The sequence below is a fragment of the Chlorocebus sabaeus genome, chromosome 7 (genome assembly GCF_047675955.1).
Source record: "Chlorocebus sabaeus isolate Y175 chromosome 7, mChlSab1.0.hap1, whole genome shotgun sequence".
Classification (NCBI taxonomy): Eukaryota; Metazoa; Chordata; class Mammalia; order Primates; family Cercopithecidae; genus Chlorocebus; species Chlorocebus sabaeus.
The window spans coordinates 26,826,849-26,847,725 of NC_132910.1; the positions used below are offsets into that span (position 1 = coordinate 26,826,849).

The 20,877-nt window shown below is 36.4% G+C and overlaps 2 protein-coding genes across 4 annotated transcripts in view; both read right to left on the reverse strand.

The window, feature by feature from the left end:
* RCHY1 (ring finger and CHY zinc finger domain containing 1) overlaps positions 1-20,877 on the reverse strand; it is a 37,259-nt gene that overhangs the window by 12,678 nt on the left and 3,704 nt on the right. For all 3 annotated transcript variants that reach the window (XM_007998908.3, XM_007998907.3, XM_007998909.3), the window contains exons 2-3: positions 19,314-19,433; positions 18,953-19,068 (exon numbers count right to left, since the gene is read on the reverse strand). In XM_007998908.3, coding sequence (XP_007997099.1) covers positions 18,953-19,068; positions 19,314-19,433 — 236 coding nt within the window. The remainder of the gene's footprint in view (positions 1-18,952; positions 19,069-19,313; positions 19,434-20,877) is intronic.
* On the reverse strand, positions 753-4,376 carry LOC140711995 (small ribosomal subunit protein uS2-like). The gene has a single exon (XM_073017409.1). It carries the CDS (start codon positions 2,960-2,962, stop codon positions 2,075-2,077), a length of 888 nt encoding a protein of 295 aa, XP_072873510.1. The 5' UTR covers positions 2,963-4,376; the 3' UTR covers positions 753-2,074.

Genomic DNA, 20,877 nt, shown 5'->3' on the forward strand with positions numbered 1-20,877 from the left:
ATAATAAATGTTTAAAGAGATGGATATCCCAATTACCCTTAGTTGATCATTATTACACACCATATGTTTGTATCAAAATACATGTATCCCAATAGGTAAAATTATGTATCAATAAATAATAACGATATAGAAAATAACTATTACAAGGTAACAAAAAATTGATAAAAATTACGAAAGCCAAAAATAAGTTTATTATAAGCAAGAAACTTAAAGTACAAAGGCAGAATGAAATTTAAATAATGGGATGAAAAACATGCGACATACAAACATAAGAAAGTTCTGTGACTGTATTACTATAAGAAAACAGACCTCAAAACAATGAATATTACTGTAGGTATGAAAGAATGTATCAAAATTACAACAAGGTTCATGTACATTAAACAAAATGTTCATATACTTAACAATACAGATTAAAAGTACATAAAACAAATGAAAAAGATAGTATTAAAGGCGAAAATAGAGAAATATACCATCATACTTATAGATGCTGACATTGTATCAGTAACGGTTAGAACAAATTTTAAAAATCAGAAATTACATAGAAGCTTAGTACAAAAATTTCACCTAATTTGACCTAATAGGCATTTATCAAATATTATATCATATAGCAGTGGAATGCAATATTTTCAAATGCATATTTTTTTTCCAGCTGAATGAACTTTATTTGCACATTATTTCTTATACTTTCTGTACCCTCATTTTATATTGGCTTAATACATTTTGACATTTTTTTTTCTACTTTTAACTTAATGTTTTTTTTTAATTTATTTTTTATTATACTTTTTAAGTTCTAGGGTACATGTGCACAACGTGCAGGTTTCTTACATATGTATACATGTGCCATGTTGGTGTGCTGCACCCATTAGCTCATCATTTACATTAGGTATGTCTCCTAATGCTATCCTGCCCTGCTACCCCTGTCCCACGACAGGCCCTTGTGTGTCATGCTCCCCTTCCTGTGTCCAAGTGTTCTCATTCTTCAATTCCCACCTATGAGTGAGAACATGCGGTGTTTGGTTTACTGTTCTTCCGATGGTTTGCTGAGAATGATGGTTTCCAGCTGCATCCATGTCCCTACAAAGGACATGAACTCATCCTGTTTTATGGCTGCATAGTATGCCATGGTGTATATGTGCCACATTTTCTTAATCCAGTCTGTCATTGATAGACATTTCGCTGCATAAATGTCTTCTTTTCGGAAGCATCTGTTCATATCCTTCGCCTACTTTTTGATGGGGTCGTTTGTTTTTTTCTTGTAAATTTGTTTGAGTTCTTTGTAGGTTCTGTATATCAGCCCTCTGTCAAATGGATGGATTGCAAAAATGTTCTCCCATTCTGTAGGTTGCCTGTTCACTCTGATGGTATTTTCCTTTGCTGTGCAGAAGCTCTTTAGTTGAATTAGATTCCATCTGTCAATTTTGGCTTGTGTTGCCATTGCTTTTGGTGTTTTAGACATGAAGTCCTTGCCTATGCCTATGTCCTGAATGGTACTGCCTAGGTTTTCTTCTAGGGTTTTTATGGTTTTAGGTCTAACATTTAAGTCTCTAATCCATCTTGAATTAATTTTTGTATAAGGCGTAAGGAAGGGATTCAGTTTCAGCTTTCTACATATGGCTAGCCAGTTTTCCCAGCACCATTTGTTAAATAGGGAATCCTTTCCCCATTTCTTATTTTTGTCAGCTTTGTCAAAGATCAGATGGTTGTAGATGTGTGGTATTATTTCCGAGGGCTCTGTACTGTTCCATTGGTCTATATCTCTGTTTTGGTACTAGTACCATGCTGTTTTGGTTACTGTAGCCTTGTAGTATAGTTTGCAGTCAGGTGGCGTGATGCCTCCAGCTTTGTTCTTTTGGCTACGATTGTCTTGGCAATGCGGGTTCTTCTGGTTCCATATGAACTTTAATTTTTTTCAATTCTGTGAAGAAAGTCATTGGTAGCTTAATGGGGATGGCATTAAATCTATAAATTACCATGGGTGGTATGGCCATTTTCTTTTTTTTTTTTTTTTAGAAACTGATGTTTATTTTCTATCAACCATTTTTCCATGTTGCTTAAGAGCTCGTGCAAGAACAGCTTAAGACCATTCAGTGGTTGCTCCTACCCATTCAGTGGCCTGAGCAGTGGGAGCTGCAGACCAGTCTTCCGTGGCAGGCTGAGCACTCCAGTCTTCAGTAGGGAACTGCTGAATAGGCACAGAGGGCACCTGCACACCTTCAGACCAGTCTACAACCTCAGGCTGAGTAGCAGTGAACTCAGGAGCTGGAGCAGTCCATTCACCCTGAAATTCCTCCTTGGTCACTGCCTTTTCAGCAGCAGCCTGCTCTTCTTTTTCAATCTCTTCAGGATCTCTGTAGAAGCAGAGATCAGGCATGACCTCCCACGGGTGTTCACGGGAAATAGTGCCACGCATGCGCAGAACTTCCCGAGCCAGCATCCACCACATCAAACCCACTGAGTGAGCTCCTTTGTTGTTGCATGGGATGGCAATGTCCACATAGCGCAGATGAGAATCTGTGTTACACAGAGCAATGGTAGGTAGGTTAACATAAGATGCCTCCATGAGAGGCTGGTGGTCAGCCCTGGGGTCAGTAACCACAAGAAGCCGTGGCTCCCGGAAGGCTGCCTGGATCTGGTTAGTGAAGGTTCCAGGAGTGAAGCGGCCAGCAATTGGAGTGGCTCCAGTGGCAGCAGCAAACTTCAGCACGGCCCTCTGGCCAGTATTCCTGGAGGATATAACACTGACATCAGCAGGGTTTTCAATGGCAACAATGGCACGAGCCGCCAGCAGAAGCTTCTCCCAGGTCCTCTTCAGATTTATGATGTAGATGCCATCACTTTTCCTTTTATAGATGTACTGTTCCATCTGGAAGTCAAGATTGGTGCCACCTAAGTGGGTTCCTGCTGCAAGGAACTTAAGGACATCCTCCTCCTTCATTTGAAGGACATCAAGGGCTCCGGACATTGTGAAAGTTTCCCTTTAAGTTATGACGGGAATCCAGAACAACGCCGTATGGACCCCTCTGTAGGTAGCGCAGAAAGCCATTTTCATGTTATTAGTTTTTCCTATCCATGAGCATGGAATGTTCTTCCATTTGTTTGTGTCCTCTTTTATTTCACCGACCAGTGGTTTGTAGTTCTCCTTGAAGAGGTCTTTCACATCCCTTGTAAGTTGGATTCCTAGGTATTTTATTCTCTTTGAAGCAATTGTGAATGGGAGTTCACTCATGATTTGGCTCTCTGTCTGACTGGTGTATAAGAATGCTTGTGATTTTTGCACATTGATTTTGTATCCTGAGACTTTGCTGAAGTTGCTTATCAGCTTAAGGAAATTTTGGGCTGAGACAATGAGGTTTTCTAAGTATACAGTCATGTCATCTGCAAACAGGGACAATTTGACTTCTTCTTTTCCTAATTGAATACCCTTTATTTCTTTCTCCTGCCTGACTGGCCTGGCCAGAACTTCCAACACTATGTCGAATAGGAGTGGTGAGAGAGGGCATCCTGTCTTCTGCCAGTTTTCAAAGGGAATGCTTCCAGTTTTTGCCCATTCAGTATGGTATTGGCTGTGGGTTTGTCATAAATAGCTCTTATTATTTTGAGATATGTTCCATCAATATCGAATTTACTGAGTTTTTAGCATGAAGGGCTGTTGAATTTTGTCAAAGGCCTTTTCTACATCTATTGAGATAATCATGTGGTTTTTGTCTTTGGTTCTGTTTATATGCTGGATTACATTTATTGATTTGCATATGTTGAACCAGTCTTGCATCCCAGGGATAAAGCCCACTTGATCATGGTAGATAAGCTTTTTGATGTGCTGCTGGATTCGGTTTGCCAGTATTTTATTGAGGATTTTTGCCTAGATGTCCATCAGGGATATTGGTCTAAAATTCTCTTTTTTTGTTGTGTCCCTGCCAGCCTTTGGTATCAGGAGATGTTGCCTCATAAAATGAGTTAGGGAGGATTCCCTCTTTTTCTATTGATCGGAATAGTTTCAGAAGGAATGGTACCAGCTCCTCCATGTACCTCTGGTAGAATATGGCTGTGAATCCATCTGGTCCTGGACTTTTTTTGGTTGGTAGGCTATTAATTATTGCCTCAATTTCAGAACCTGTTATTGGTCAACTCAGGGATTCAGCTTCTTCCTGGTTTAGTCTTGGGAGAGTGCATGTGTCCAGGAATTTATCCATTCCTTCTAGGTTTTCTAGTTTATTTGCTTAGAGGTGTTTATAGTATTCTCTGATGGTAGTTTGTATTTCTGTGGGGTCGGTAGTGATATCCCCTTTATCATTTTTTATTGTGTCTATTTGATTCTTCTCTCTTTTCTTCTTTATTAGTCTTGCTAGTGATCTATCAATTTTGTTGATCTTTTCAAAAAAAAGCTCCTGGATTCACTGATTTTTTGAAGGGTTTTTGTGTCACTATCTCCTTCGATTCTGTTCTGATCTTAGTCATTTCTGGCCTTCTGCTAGCTTTTGAATGTGTTTGCTCTTGCTTTTCTAGTTCTTTTAATTGTGATGTTAGCGTGTCAACTTTAGATCTTTCCTGCTTTCTCTTGTGGGCATTTAGTGCTATAAATTTCCCTCTACATACTGCTTTAAATGTGTCCCAGAGATTCTGGTATGTTGTATCTTTGTTCTCATTGGTTTCAAAGAACATCTTTATTTCTGCCTCATTTCTTGATGTACCCAGTATTCATTCAGGAGCAGGTTGTTCAGTTTCCATGTAGTTGAGCGGTTTTGAGTGAGTTTCTTACTCCTGAGTTCTAGTTTGATTGCACTGTGGTCTGAGAGACAGTTTGTTATAATTTCTGTTCTTTTACACTTGCTGAGGAGTGCTTTATTTCCAACTATGTGGTCAATTTTGGAATAAGTGTGATGTGGTGCTAAGAATGTATATTCTGTTGATTTGGGGTGGAGAGTTCTGTAGATGTCTATTAGGTCCGCTTGGTGCAGAGTTGAGTTCAATTCCTGGATATCCTTAACTTTCTGTCTCGTTGATCTGTCTAATGTTGACAGTGGGGTGTTAAAGTCTCCCATTATTATTGTGTGGGAGTCTAAGTCTCTTTGTAAGTCTCTAACGACTTGCTTTATGAATCTCGGTGCTCCTGTATTGGGTGCATTTATGTTTAGGATAGCTAGCTCTTCTTGTTGAATTGATCACTTTACCATTACGTAATGGCCTTCCTTGTCTCTTTTGATCTTTGCTGGTTTAAAGTCTGTTTTATCAGAGACTAGGATTGCAACCCCTGCCTTTTTCTGTTTTCCATTTGCTCGGTAGAACTTCCTTCATCCCTTTATTTTGAGCCTATGTATGTCTCTGTATGTGAGATGGGTCTCCTGAATACAGCACACTGATCGGTCTTGACTCTTTATCCAATTTGCCAGTCTGTGTCTTTTAATTGTAGCATTTAGCCCATTTCCATTTAAGGTTAATATTGCTATGTGTGAATTTGATCCTGTCATTATGATGTTAGCTGGTTGTTTTGCTCGTTAGTTGATGCAGTTTCTTCCTAGCATCGATCATCTTTACAATTTGGCATGTTTTTGCAGTGGCTGGTATTAGTTGTTCCTTTCCATGTTTAGCGCTTCCTTCAGGAGCTCTTGTAGGGCAGGCCTGGTGGTGACAAAATCTCTCAGCATTTGCTTGTCTGTAAAGGATTTTATTTTTCCTTCACTTATGAAGCTTACCTTGGCTGGATATGTAATTCTGGGTTGAAAATTCTTTTCTTTAAGAATGTTGAATATTGGCCCCCACTCTCTTCTGGCTTGGAGAGTTTCTGCCGAGAGATCCGTCGTTAGTCTGATGGGCTTCCCTTTGTGGGTAACCCAACCTTTCTCTCTGGCTGCCCTTAACATTTTTTCCTTCATTTCAACTTTGGTGAATCTGACAATTGTGAGTCTTGGAGTTGCTCTTCTCGAGGAGAATCTTGGTGGCGTTCTTTGTATTTCCTGAATTTGAATGTCAGCATGCCTTGCTAGGTTGGGGAAGTTCTCCTGGATAATATCCTGCAGAGTGCTTCCCGACTTGGTTCCATTCTTCCTGTCACTTTCAGGTACACCAATCAGTCATAGATTTGGCCTTTTCACATAGTCCCATATTTCTTGGAGGCTTTGTTCATTTCTTTTTACTCTTTTTTCTCTAAACTTCTATTCTTCCTTCATTTCATTCATTTGATCTTCAATCACTGATACCCTTTCTTCCAGTTGATCAAATTGGTTACTGAAGCTTTTGCATTCATCACGTAGTTCTTGTGCCATGGTTTTCAGCTCCATCAGGTCATTTAAGGAATTCTCTACATTGGTTATTCTAGTCAGCCATTCATCTAATGTTTTTTCAAGGTTTTTAGCTTCTTTGTGATGGGTTCGAACTTCCTCCTTTAGCTTGGAGAAGTTTGATCGTCTGAAGCCCTCTTCTCTCAACTCGTCAAAGTCATTCTCCGTTCAGCTTTTTTCCGTTGCTGGCGAGGAACTGCGTTCCTTTGGAGGGGGAGAGGTGCTCTGATTTTTAGAATTTTCAGCTTTTCTGCTCTGTTTTTTCCCCATCTTTGTGGTTTTATCTACCTTTGGTCTTTGATGATGGTGATGTACAGATGGGGTTTTGGTGTGGATGTCCTTTCTGTTTGTTAGTTTTCCTTCTAACAGTCAGGACCCTCAGCTGCAGGTCTGTTGGAGTTTGCTGGAGGTCCACTCCAGACCCTATTTGCCTGGGTATCAGCAGCAGAGATTGCAGAAGAGTGAATATTGCTGAACAGCAAATGTTACTGCCTGATTGTTCCTCTGGAAGCTTCGTCTCAGAGGGGTACCTGGTCATTCTTTTTAATAGCTACATTAATGGCATGGATGTATACTAATTTTTTTAAATATTCCCTCATTGATATAATTTATGATCTTTAGTTGCTACAATGATACAATAAACATCCTTGTCCAGACATCACTTAGTTCACATGTTATTTTTTTACAAGATTCCCAGAAGTGAAACTACTGAGTCAGAAGATATTGCAACATTGTGATACTGCCAAACTGACCTCCAAATAGACAGTACCAATTTATGCTTTCACCAACACTGCATGAGAGTAACCATGTTCCCCACACTTTGGCTAACAATGGTACTTGTATTAAATAGACAAACAAAAGATGTCATTTTAATTTGCATTTCGCAAATTATGAGACAGGGAAGGTACATTAATGTTTATGAACTACTTGGATTTCTCTGTAGATTGTTCATATGCTCTGTCCATTTTTCTACTAAAGTATTTGTTTTTAACCAATTTACAGGTAAAAAATATATCGTGAATATTAGTTTTTTCATTTATATAATGAATATCAATATTTTCATTTGCATATATATTTACATATCATGAATATCAATTTTTATTTGCATATTTATATTTACTTTTCTGGTCTGTGATTTCTCTTAACTTTGTCATATGGTCATTTTTGATTACTATGTAGTAAAAAGCCATCAATATTTTCCTCTATAGCTTATGCTTTCTGCCTCATTTAGCAAAGACTTTTATAACCTATAGATTATAAACAGACTCTCCTATATATGCTTCTAGTACTTACAGCTTTTCATTTTTATATTTTTCTTTAATCCATTTGAAATTTGTTACGTATGGCAAAGGTTAGATTGCTACTTGTCCCTAAATTTCTGTTCTCCACTTCTACAATAATAGGACATTTAGCTAGGCAATGAGCTATTCAGAACTGTCCTGAATAAAGACTATTTTCCAACACACCTGGAGGTTGGGAACAGAAGAGATACATGAAAATTCTGCACTGTGCCCTTAAGAGGAAAAATATGCCTTCCCTTCACGTAACTGTAGCCTTTCTACAGACCAGAATATGAAGCATTTTAGACTACAGAGACAAGAAAATATCTTGTGGATGACAAGGCAAAAAAACAAGAAGAGCCGGAGTTCCTGTTTAGCTACAAAACTCAGACTTTTCCATGAGAAATGAACTTCTGCCTTTCTTGAACCACCATTACTTTGGGTTTCTGTCACAAGACGCTAAATCCATATTCTAATGAATACAGTTTGAAGAGTCAATTTTTGGTTTCTGAATGGATAATCAACTATCTTAACACTACCCTTTCCTGATTTGAAATGTCACTTTTGCCATAAATTCATATGTATAAATATTTGTCTGTGTATACACACACACACACACACACTCTCTCTCTCTCTCTGTTTGTCCATTTATCTATTTGTCTGTTCTGGCACAAACAGTAAACTATTTGAATTACTATAGATTTATCATGTTTTGATATATGGAATGGCAATCTACTCTTCGTTGTCCTTCCTTCAAAACTTACTCGGCTATTGTGAATTTTCTCTTACAAATGAACTTTAGAATAGCCTGTCAAACTCCATAAGTAAAACCCCACAGGGAAGTTTCCACTACTGCCAAAGATAGAATAACCAAGATCAGATCCACCCTCCCATCTGAAACAATAATGACAAAAGACAGAATACATGAAACAGCGGTTTCACTGAACATCAAGCAACAACACAGAGTGATCTGTGAGAGACAACAAAGAAAGTAAATGAGCTCTAACTGACATCATGATTGAAATGATGAGCTGAGAGAGTCTAGAGAAACCAACAGTCTAAACTGTTTCCAAGCAACTTAACTGCATCCCAAAACAAAGCTCAAGAAGATTCATAGGAATACAAAAATATCCAGCACTAAACATGGTTAAAAAAAAAAAAAAAAAAGAAAAATGGCATCTGATATCCAACCCACAATAACCAGGCAGCAAGGAGGCAGAAAAACACAACCAAAATGAGAAGAATAATCAACCAATCAACCCAGAACTGACAGATATGTTAAAATAGAGGGCATTAAAAGTTATTATAACTGTATACCATTACATTTAAAAAGCAGTAAAATATGGAAAATATGTTTAAAGACCCAAATCAAACTTCTAGACATAAAAACTACAAGGTCTGAGATTTAAAAATACACTGATGAAATTAATGGCAAGTTTGATATTGCTAACAAAAAGATTAGTCAACTTGAAGGCACAGTAACAGAAACTATGTGAAATGAAATAGGGAAGAAAACGGAATTTTTTTTTTAATGACAGAGCATGAGTAAGCTGTGAGACAACTTCAAGCAACCTAATACACATGTGTTCAGTTGAGCCTAACACTGCCTCTTACATATTTTAAGTTCATCCTAAAGGCTTTGTTCTGTAACCTAACCGGATGTGTTTACATATAGTAACCTACTCTTGTACCAATCAATCACCAAGTTTCAGCCAATCACAGGCAGTCCTCTGTTCAAACTGTGTTCAAATAAGGCAAATGCTGAGCCGTAACCAATCCAGTTGTTTCTGTACCTTACTCATTTTCTGTCTGTCACTTTCCTTTTTCTGTCCATAAATCCTCTCTGACCACATGGCAGAGCCAATGTTGGTCTGAACCTATTATCATTTTGGAGCTACCCAACTTGCAAATCATTCTTTGCTCAATTAAACTCTGTTAAGTTTAATTTGTCTTAAGTTTTTCTTTTAACACATGCAATTGCAGATCCCTAAGGTAGGAAGCAGAGGAAGGGGAGGACTGAAAAAACATCTGAAATAGTAATAGCCAAAATTTTCCTGAAATTAATGAAAAAAACTATAAACCAATGGATTCAAAAGGCTCAACAAACCCTAAGCACAAGCAACATGAAGAAAACTATACAATGGAACGTTATAATCTAATTGTCAAAACCAGAGACAAAGAAAAAAATCTTAAAAGCAGCCATTAAAAAAAAAAAAAGGAAAGACGTGCACAGAAGAAAAATAAAGATGACTGGATTACCCCCGGGACAGACTTCACAAACTCAAAATTGGTAAGAGGAAAGAAAATAAAGAGCAGAGCAGAAAAAAATGACAGTGAGACTAAAAACACAATACAAAAGACCAATAAAACAAAAGCTGGTGTTTTGGAAAAGATAAAATCAAAACAAATTTAATAGACTACGAAGAAAACCAGAAACAAAAGAGAAGACATAAGAACTCATATCACAGAAATACAAAGATAGATACTATTACAAACAATTATATGACCACAAATTGGAAAACCTAGAATAGATAAATTCCTGGATACATCCAACCTTCCAAGATTGAACCACAAAAAAATAGAAAACCTCAATAAGCCAGTAACAAGTAATGAGATTGGAGCCATGACAAAACGTTTCACATCAAAGAAAAGCCCACAACCTGATGGCTTCACTGCTGAATTATAACAAACATTTAAAGAAAAGAAGGAAGGAAGAGAAAGAAAGGAAATCCTAAAGTGTATACGGAGCCACAAAAGACCCTGATAGTCAAAGCAATCCTGAGGAAAAAAAAACAAAACTGGAGACATTTCACACTACCTAACTTCAAAATATACTACAAAGCTATTGTACCCAAATCAGCATGGTACTGGCATAAAAAGAGACAAACAGGCCAATTATATAGAACAGAGAACCCACATATAAATGTATGCATTTACAGCTAACTCATATTCAAGAAAGGTGCTAAAAATGTACAATGGAAAAAGGACAATCTCTTCAATAAATGGTGCAGAAAAAAAACAGGATAAACACATGTAGAAGAATGAAACTAGATGCTTATCTCTCACCATACAGAGAAATCAAATCAAAATGGATTAAAGACTTAAACCTAAGACCTGAAATTATAAAACTTGTGGAAAAAAACACTGGGGAAACTCTCCAGGACACTGATCTTGCAAAGATTTTTTGTGTAAGATCTCAAAAGCACACACAACGGAAACAAAAATAGACAAGACAGAATTACATCAAGCTAAAAAGCTTCTGCACAGCACAGAAACAAACAACAAAGTGAAGAGACAACCCACAGAATGAGAGAAACTATTTGCAAACTATCTACCTGACAAGGAATTAATAACCAGAATATATAAAAAGCTCAGACAACTTAATAACAAAAAAATAAATAATCTGATTTAAAAATAGTCCAAAGACCGGGTGCAGTCATTTCTCAAAAGACAAACAAATGACCAACAGGTACATGAGAAAATACTCAACATCACTATCATCAGAGAAACAAAGTCAAAACCACAATGAGGTATCATCACATCCCAGTTAGAACGGCTTACATCATAAAAGACAAGGAATAACAGATGCTGGTGAGGATATAGAGAAAGTGGAACCCTTGTATACTATTTGTGGAAATATAAATTAACACAGCCACTGTGGCAATCTGTATGGAGATTCCTCAAAAAGACTAAACATAGAGCACTATATGATCTAGCAAGTCCACTACAAGTACATATCTAAGGGGAAATCAGTATATCAAAGGGTATCTGCACTCCCATGTTTTACTGCAGCACTATTCACAATAGTCAAAATATGGAATCAACCTTAGTATCCATCAGTGGATGAATGGATAAAGAAAATATGGTATATGTACATTATGGTATATTATTCAGCCATTAAAAAGAATGAAATCCTGTCATTTACAGTAACATGGATAGGATGGGTCATTACGTTAAGTGAAACAAGACAATCACAGAAAGACAAATATCACAAGTTCTCAATCATATGTGGGAGCCAAAAACTGGATGTCATGAAGATAGAGACTAGGCTGGAAGATACCAGAAGCCAACAAGGGTAGGAAGGATGGGGCGGAGGAGGGGATGAAGAAAGGTTGATTAATGGATACAAATATACACTTAGAAGAAACAAGCCCTGGTGTTTGATGGATCAGTAGAGTGACTATGGTTTACATTAATTGATTATACATTTCAAACTAGCTAAAAGAGAAATCAAATGTTTCTAGTATAAATTTTTAAGCCTGGGCAACATGGGGAAACCCCATCTCCACAAAAAATTAGCTGGGCATGGTGGCACATGCCTATAGTCCCAGCTACCCAGGAGGCTGAGGTGGGAGAATCACATAAACCTGGGAGGTCGAGGCTGCAGTGAGACATGATCGTGCCATTGCACTCTAGCCTGGGCAACAGAGCAAGACCCTTTCTCAAAAAACAATAAATATTTAAGGTAATGGATAACCCAATTACCCTGATTTGATTATATGAATGCACTGAATTACCACATGTAGTCCAAAAATATGCACATCTAATACATGTCAATAAAAATAAGGATAATCAGAACACAGCAACCACTTCTGCTATGCAACTCTGTCTTATAATAATCTCTGGTGCTTAATAACAATGAGAAACCGGTTAATTCCTCACTTTTTAAAAAGCTCATTCTTGTACATTACAGTAAGGATATATGTCCATTACCAAAAAATTAAGACCAGACGTTTGCTCGTATTTACCGAAAACTGAAACCCCATCTTTAGGGCACATCAGTCTTAGAGAAACATAGCCACAGTCCAAAGATAATCTGTAACTATAATGAAGATATTTTAAAACGTAAATCAGGAATAATACACAATTAAACTCTGTAAGAAGCACTTGATTTGCTTACAGTGATTCTTGCCTAAGGATGAACAGCAATTTTTCAAGCCCACACCTCCAGATAAGAGTCACATATATCTTAGATGAAGCAATAGGGTCAAGAGTAGAAATTTTAGTAGGAGAGCTATGCCAAGATGATCTGTTCATCCTTGCCTTATAGATTTATTTAATGAACTAAAAGCAATGACAAACTTTCACGATATACTGAAGACAAAAATGTTTAATTCCCAAAAAAGACTTGGTGCAAAAGACTATCAAGTATGTACAGCTCCAAAAAGACTGATTTTCAAACAAAAATACAGGAATTAATACATTCAAATAACATGATTTTTTTTAAAGTTACCATGAAAGGATAAAGAGTTTTCAACTCTAACCAGTTGCTTAATATATATATTTATAATTTATATATTATATAACAAAATATATAATACACAAATATTTTATATATTATACATAACAAAATACATGTATATTATATATATTAGACAGAGTTTTGCTCTTGTTGCCCAGGCTGGAGTGCAATGGCACGATTTTGGCTCATTGCAACCTCCGCCTCCCAGTTTCAAGCGATTCTCCTGCCTCAGCCTCCCGAATAGCTGGGATTACAGACATACACCACCACGCCTGGCTGATTTTGTATTTTTAGTAGAGACAGGGTTTTTCCATGTTGGTCAGGCTGGTCTCAAACTCCCAACCTCAGGTGGTCCGCCTGCCTCGACCTCCCAAACTGCTAGGATTAGAGGTGTGAGTCACCACGCCCAGCTCTTTTAATATTTTTATTATTTAAAAAACAATAGTCATTATTGATGATCATATATCATTTTACTAAAGACAGTATTTGTCAATCTCAATCAATTTTGTTTCCAATATCTTTTGGCAGATTTTTTAAAAACCAAAAGAGCTCAAAAATCCTCGAGGGTAATTTTTCAGTATGCCATATGCACTCATTAAAAGTAACTGCAGAAAATAAACATTTCAGATATTTTTGAACAATGACAAAAGATAAAATGCCTTCTAAAATACCTACTTGAAGTGAACATAATTATTTGTCTATAACCTGAGTCACATAATATAATACCCAGTAACATAAAATATAAAACAACTTTTCTATTTGAAAATTGTCTTATTCTATACATTAAACATCTCCTAATTATGTTCCACTGAACATGAAAAGGATTCTGTAATCAAATAGTTATTAGAAACTCAATACACTTGGATATTTGCACTGTACAATTAACAAGTTAAAAGTTCTGAAAAGGCCTGATGCAGTGGCTCACGCCTGTAATCCCAGCACTTCCGAAGGCCAAGGTGGGAGGATCACCTGACGTAGGGAGTTCAAGACCAGCCTGACCAACATGGAGAAACCCCATCTCTATGAAAAATACAAAATTTGCCAGGCGTGGTGGCACATGCCTGTAATCCCAGCTACTTGGGATGCTTGAGGCAGGATAAATTAGTATTGCATTCTGATGATGCAAATATAAGAAGAACCAGAAGTAATTACAAGCTAGAACCTATCAGAAATGTGTCTAAAATCTAGAATCAGTTATTTACACGATGCACATGTGCCAGATTCAAGCATGACAACTGACAAGTAAATACAGTTGACCCTTGAACATAACTTTGAAGTACACAAGCCTACTTATAAGCAGATTTTCTTCTACCTCTGTCACCCCTGAGATAGCAAAGCCAATCTCTCTTCTTCCTCTTTTCAGCCTACTCAACATGAAGAAGGATGAAGACCTTTATGATGATCCATTTCCACTTTATGAACAGTTAACATATTTTCTCCTTATGATTGTCCTAATATTTTTCTCTAGTTTATTGTAAGAATATAGTATATAATATATAATACATGTAACATACAAAATATGTATTAATTCACTGTTTGTATTATTGGTAAGACTTTCAGTCAGTAGCAGGCTATTAGTAGTTAAGTTGTGGGGAGTTGAAAGTTATACTCAGATTTTCAACTGAGCTGGCAGTTGATGCCCTTAACCCCCACATTGTTCAAGGGTCAATTGCAGTTACAAAGGACACTGACATATTTGAGCACACATTATCTTCAACTTGAAATACATGGAATTAAAATTTGGGTTTGTAGTGTTCAAATTCTTAGTAAAATTTCCAATGAAGTTGTTTTTCACTACCCTTTATTCTTTCATCTGCATATTATTTATAAAAGGGCTTTAAAATATTTTCTAAAATAAAAAGAATCCATTATACTTAAATGGTAAATGGTGATGACTAATTTTTCTAGTATATTCAGGGTTATCATAATACTGAAAACACTGCCAAAGATATACTGCCTACACATTACTGTGCACCTACTCTATATAAGGCAGTGGTCACCAACCTTTTTGGCACCATGGACTGGTTTCATGGAAGACAATTTTTCCAGGGACCGAGGTTGGGGGATGGTTTTGGGATGAAACTGTTCCACCTCAGATAATCAGGCATTAGATTCTCATAAGGAGACACAACCTAGATACCTTGCATACACAGTTCACAATAGGGTTTGTGCTCCCATGAGAATCTAATGCCACCATTGATGTGACAGGAGCATGAGAATCTAATGCCACCACTGATGTGACAGGAGGCAGAGCTCAGACAGCAATGCTCGATCACCCACCACTCACCCCCTGCTATGTAGCTCAGTTCCTAACAGGACATGCACCAGAATCCACGCCCCAAGCACTGGGGACCCTGACATAAAGCACCCCCAGGTATAGAAATTTAAAATACAAAAATACCGTGATCTCATGAAGTTTAATATTTACCATGTAAAATGAGATGTGTACTTTGCAGTAACAATAACTTGAAAGTCAATAAATCAACTAATAAAAGAGGGTATGATTTTCTTGGTTGTGTATGGTAATTAGAAGCTATGTGTAAATGTGATATACAAAATAACACTACAAAAGTGAAAATAAATTAGAGTTAATTAATCAAATAGGATGACTCTTAGAAACAGAGCTCAGTTAAAAAAAAAAAAAAAAAAAAAAAAAAAAACAGCAAGAAAGGTCATATAGCCAGGTGCGGTGGCTCACACCTGTAATCCCAGCACTTTGGGAGGCCGAGACGGGCGGATCACGAGGTCAGGAGAGCGAGACCATCCTGGCTAACACGGTGAAACCCCGTCTCTACTAAAAATACAAAAAATTAGCCAGGCATGGTGGTGGGCGCCTGTAGTCCCAGCTACACAGGAGGCTGAGGCAGGAGAATGGCGTAAACCCGGGAGGCGGAGCTTGCAGTGAGCTGAGATCCAGCCACTGCACTACAGCCCAGGCGACAGAGCGAGACTCTGTCTCAAAAAAAAAAAAAAAGAAAGGCCATATATATGATTTTTAAAGTAAGCAAAACGAAACATATATTATACCTTCTACTTCCACAATGACGAAGTAGCTTCTATAGGACTAAAACTAGAAAAACTCAATTTAAAGAAAACAAACAAGCTGTTTAAAAGTAGTAAAGCGCAACTAAGTGCTTGAAGGGCAAAGATATCAGAGAGAAAGGAAATACACTGAGGCAAAGTCAATAGTCTCTACTTCTTTCTTCCTTGAGAGATTTTTAGACCCTAAACTGTGCTGTGACAAGCTAAGAAACTAAACAGAGAGCAACAGGTAAGAGCCTAAGAAGCCGAGAAAACCCTCTGAAAGTATTCCTATGCTAGGGGGCCAAAATTTGGAGTCCAGGTTCCACCACAAAAGAGATGGGCCTGGTAAGCAACCCTAGCTTTAAGTCAAGGTCTCCAAGGGACCAAGTCCTAGGAGCATAAGAATAAAGGGGGAAAAAGAAAAAACAAAATAGAACAAGACATACAAAAAAAACAAAAATTAGACTCTAATCATATCAATGCTAAATTGGATTAAGGTTATCCATCCCTACATTAACTGCCTTCTGAAAGAAAAATAAATTCTCTCTGGAAAAAAAAATAGCTTCCAGAGCTTAATAAATTTTTACATATTATGTCCAACAATCAACTAAAAAAAAAAAAAAAAAAAAAAATCAAGCATGTCAAAAGGCAGAACCAAACACCAACAGGGAAAAAACAGAAAACAAAACCTACCCATAGGCAATCAAGATATTGGAGTCATAAGGCACAGCCCTTTAAATTATGTGATCAATACATTCAAAGAAAAAAAAAGGTAAAGAATTTCACCTGAAAACTGGAAAATAACAAGAATGAAGATTCGATATAAATTTCATAACTTAAATAAATAAATAGATAACTTGGTAGGCTTAAAAGCAGATTCAACACAGCAGAATAGAGACCTGGATGATAATCCGTGGAAAGTGTCCAATTTAAGCATAAAGAAAATCAAAGTAGGAGAAATACATATTTAAAAAAAAAGAGATATGGGATGTAGTAAAAAGATCTATGGAATGGAGTCTTAGAAGAGGTGGGAAAATGGTAAAGAAACATTATCTGAACAGAAACTGGTGAAAAATATTCCAAAATTGACAGAAGACATCAAGTCACAGATTCAAGAAATGCTACAAACCCCAAGCCAGATAAATATTACACTCAATCAAACCTGGACACATGGAAAAAATGCTAACAACTTAAAAAACAGCAAGAGGAGGATAAAAGACACTTTACTTTCAAAGAAGCAATAATAATCCTGAGAGGTGATATTTTTAAACAGAAACCATGGAACCAGAATATCTTTAAACTGTTGGAAGGTCAGGGGGAACCAACACCTGTAAACTTAGAATTCTACACCCAGCAAAAATATTCAAAAATGAAGGCAAAAGAAGACATTTTTCAGAAACAAAAAAAAAAAAAACCAAACTGAGAGAATGTATCATCAGCAGGACCTCACTAAAAGAAATACTAAAGACAGTTCTTCAAGCAGAAGAAAACTAACTCCAAAGACAATGCTGGAGACTTATAGGAAAGAAGGGCAATAGAAACGGTAAATATATAACAACAATAGCACTATATATAAAGACTCTTAGTGTTTAAGGTCCTAACATTATCTAAGAAGTGATAAACATATTATTCTAGTAAGCCAATGATGTATGTTATAATTTCTAGGATAACCACTAAGAAAATAATGGAAAAATGTGTAACTAACAAGCCTATAGAGAATGAAAGCAAAATAGGAAAGCAACGGATTAATCCAAAGAAGACAAGAAAGGAGAAGAAAAAAAGACAAATAATAAAGCAATAGAAACTACCAAAATTGTAGACTGAAGCACAAATATATCCTAACTACATTAATAAAAAACAAACTACATACTCCAAGTAAAAGACAGTTTTATCTAAGTGGACTGAAAAATTAAAACTCAACTATACGCTGTTTTACAAGGCACATACCTTAAATGTAAGTGTACAAAAATGTCTACATGGAAAAGGTTTATACATGCAAAAACTCATCAAAAGCAAGCCGATACAGATACAGTAGAGCCTAGGGCAGGAAATACTACTAAAGATAAAAAGACATATTATATAATAATAAATGGGTCAATCATAAAGGAAAATGTAATAATTTTAAGTATGTGACCACTGAAAGACATGGCCTTAAAACATATAAAACACAAAAGAACATATACTGTATGATTCCATTTATTAAAAACTTCCAAAAGTCAGCATACTGGTTACCTTTGGGGAAGTGTATTAATTTAGAGGCGGCACACAGGAAGCTATGAAGGTGCTATGAATGTTCTGTTTCTTGATCTGGGTAGTGGTTACAAAGGTACGTTCATTTGTTAAAATTCATAAAGTCATTTGCTTATAATTTCTGTATATTTTGGTAGGTTGGTTATCCTTCCTTAAAAATAAATTATATAAAAAAAAAAAGGGCAAGAAAATGATTTAAAATATTTAAGACAGTGATTACCTCCAGCAGGGACAAGAAGAAAGGACTGAACATGGAACACCTTGGGCTTTGACAGTATTGGTAACACTCCTTTCCTAAACTCAGTGGCTTATTCACTGTACTGTACTTTAGACACACTTTACATACATGCTTTAATATACATCTAAAATACTTGAGTTTTTTAAGAAAGAAAATAATTCCTTATACACCAACATGTCAACAGTAGCTTGTCTGCAGTTAGGCTGTAGGTTATTTTATTTTTATTATTTCTACTTTTCTGTTTTTTCCAATTTTTATAAAATCACCCTGTATTTGACAATTTTTTAAGTCCTAATTTTTACAAAGGAAAAATTTATCCCAATTCTCTACCTCAGTTGCCCATAAAACACTTTATACAAAACATCTTTCATATTCCAAAGGTAAAATTCTAAAAAGCTATACAATAATTGATGGGTATATTAATTAACAAGGCATGAATAAACTTTTTAGAATGGATATGTTCTATAGCTTGATTGTGCTGATAGTAAAAGAGATACCAGTATTTATCAAAACTCACTGAACTGGACACTTAAAATGAATGTATTTTATCAGATGTAAATTACACCTAAATAAAGTTTATTTTAAAAACAATTATTGCATATACATTAGAAACAATTAGATAAGAATGTCTTACATACAGTACCTACAAATTCCACAGTTTTCACAGTGATACTGCTTCTTATCTTTGTCAAACAAATGGCATATATCGCAATAATATTCTCCAAACAATGTGCTACATTCTTCACAAGTCTGTTGGGCCTAAAAAAGACACATAATTAAAAACCGCAATAAACTAACCAAAACATTTTGAGTTACCATTGGAATATCGAGAACTTATGTTCAAGTATATACAGTTAATTTTTACAAGTTTGAAATACCTAAACCAAAGATACCGCTTATTCTAGAAGTTAAAGAAGTCTTATTTATAATACTTTTGATTAAATGTTTTCAAAGCACCTTAATACAGTTTTTAAAAAGAAAATAAAAATGTCATAAAATCTTACATGTTGAATTTTTTCACAGTTTATGCACTGCACTTCCTTCACTTTAAAGCGATCTAGTTGATGATCTTCATTGTTATCATGACACAAGCGGCAAGTATAAAGCTTGTCACAGCAAGGTGCCTAACCCCCATGAAGAAAAAAGAGATATAGTAAGAAGCAAGAAAAACCAAGTGTGCAATGCAAAAAGAAAATTTCTTCCTCCTCCTCCTGGATGGAACTGAAAGATTACACCCAATAGATCAGCTGCTAAACTGATCCTAAACATAACATTTCACTAGTTTCTTGGCATATTTTATATTAATTCTTTCCTTCAACATCACTATGTCTGTATGAAGTTGAACACAACTTTAAAACAAAAGAATTATGAAGGAAATCCCCAGATTTAAACACTAATCCCACAACACCTGATATGCTTTGGCTGTGTCCCCACCCAAATCTCAACTTGAAATGTATCTCCCAGAATTCCCATGTGTTGTGGGAGGGACTCAGTAGGAGGTAACTGAATCACGGGGGCCCGTCTCTCCCGTGCTAGTCCTGTGACAATGAATAAAATCTCATGAGGTCTGATGGGTTTATAAGGAGTTTCCGCTTTTGTTTCTTCCTCATTTTCTATTGCCACCACCATGTAAGAAGTGCCTTTCGTCTCCTGCCATGATTCTCAGGCCTCCCCAGCCATGTGGAACTGTAAGTCCAATTAAACCTCTTTTTCTTCCCAGTCTTGGATATGTCTTTATCAGCAGTGTGAAAACAGACTAATATAACACCCTAATTTCATTCTGAGCCTAAACAGCAAACAGGCAACCTCTTCTTACACATTTCCAGATAAATTCATTTACATTAAAAATAATAAAGATTATATTCTTATTTTACTAGCTTTTACTAATCATCAGCCTCATATCTAATACTGCAGAAAATGCAACAAATGTAAGACATAGTCCTGGTTTTCAAGCATGGCAAAGACTGCCAGTTGTCCACCAAAATCTATCCTCTCCTTCCTAGGCACAATTGTTCAGCTCTATCAGACAGATGGCCATATGCCCTAAAACATGACAAAATGATACCAACAGAAAAATCTCATCCCTGGAGTGACCATGTGGAACAAACCCCATCACCAATCTGCATCACTCGCCTTGGAATTGTTAAATGGGAAGAAATAAAACCTTTATTCTTTAATCTACATCACTGTTGGGTTTTTTCATTACAGCAACTTTACCATTACAAGTATATCAAGAGATTTCCAGGCCAGTGAGCTAACTCAATACTTTCCAATACACTGTGACCTTGCAGATCCACTCATTTCTGAAGGCTTCCTATGCTTTGACTTACTGTAACGTAGTTCACTCGTTAAAGATTTTAACATTTAACTGGTTTCCTTTTTCTGCAACTCTCAGTCCTTGACTTGGTCATTTCCAATAACCTTGTCCTCCAACCCACTATTCTCACAGTTACACCGTAGAACAGTCATTCTCAAATGATTTGGTCTCAGGATCCCTTCACACTTTTTAAAAATATTGAGAATCCCCAAGAGCTTTGGTTTATGTGGATTTTATCTATTGACACATAC

Coding starts and splice junctions, on each gene's coding strand:
- LOC140711995 (XM_073017409.1), bottom strand. CDS start 2,962: ATGTCCGGAGCCCTTGATGTCCTTCAAATGAAGGAGGAGGATGTCCTT.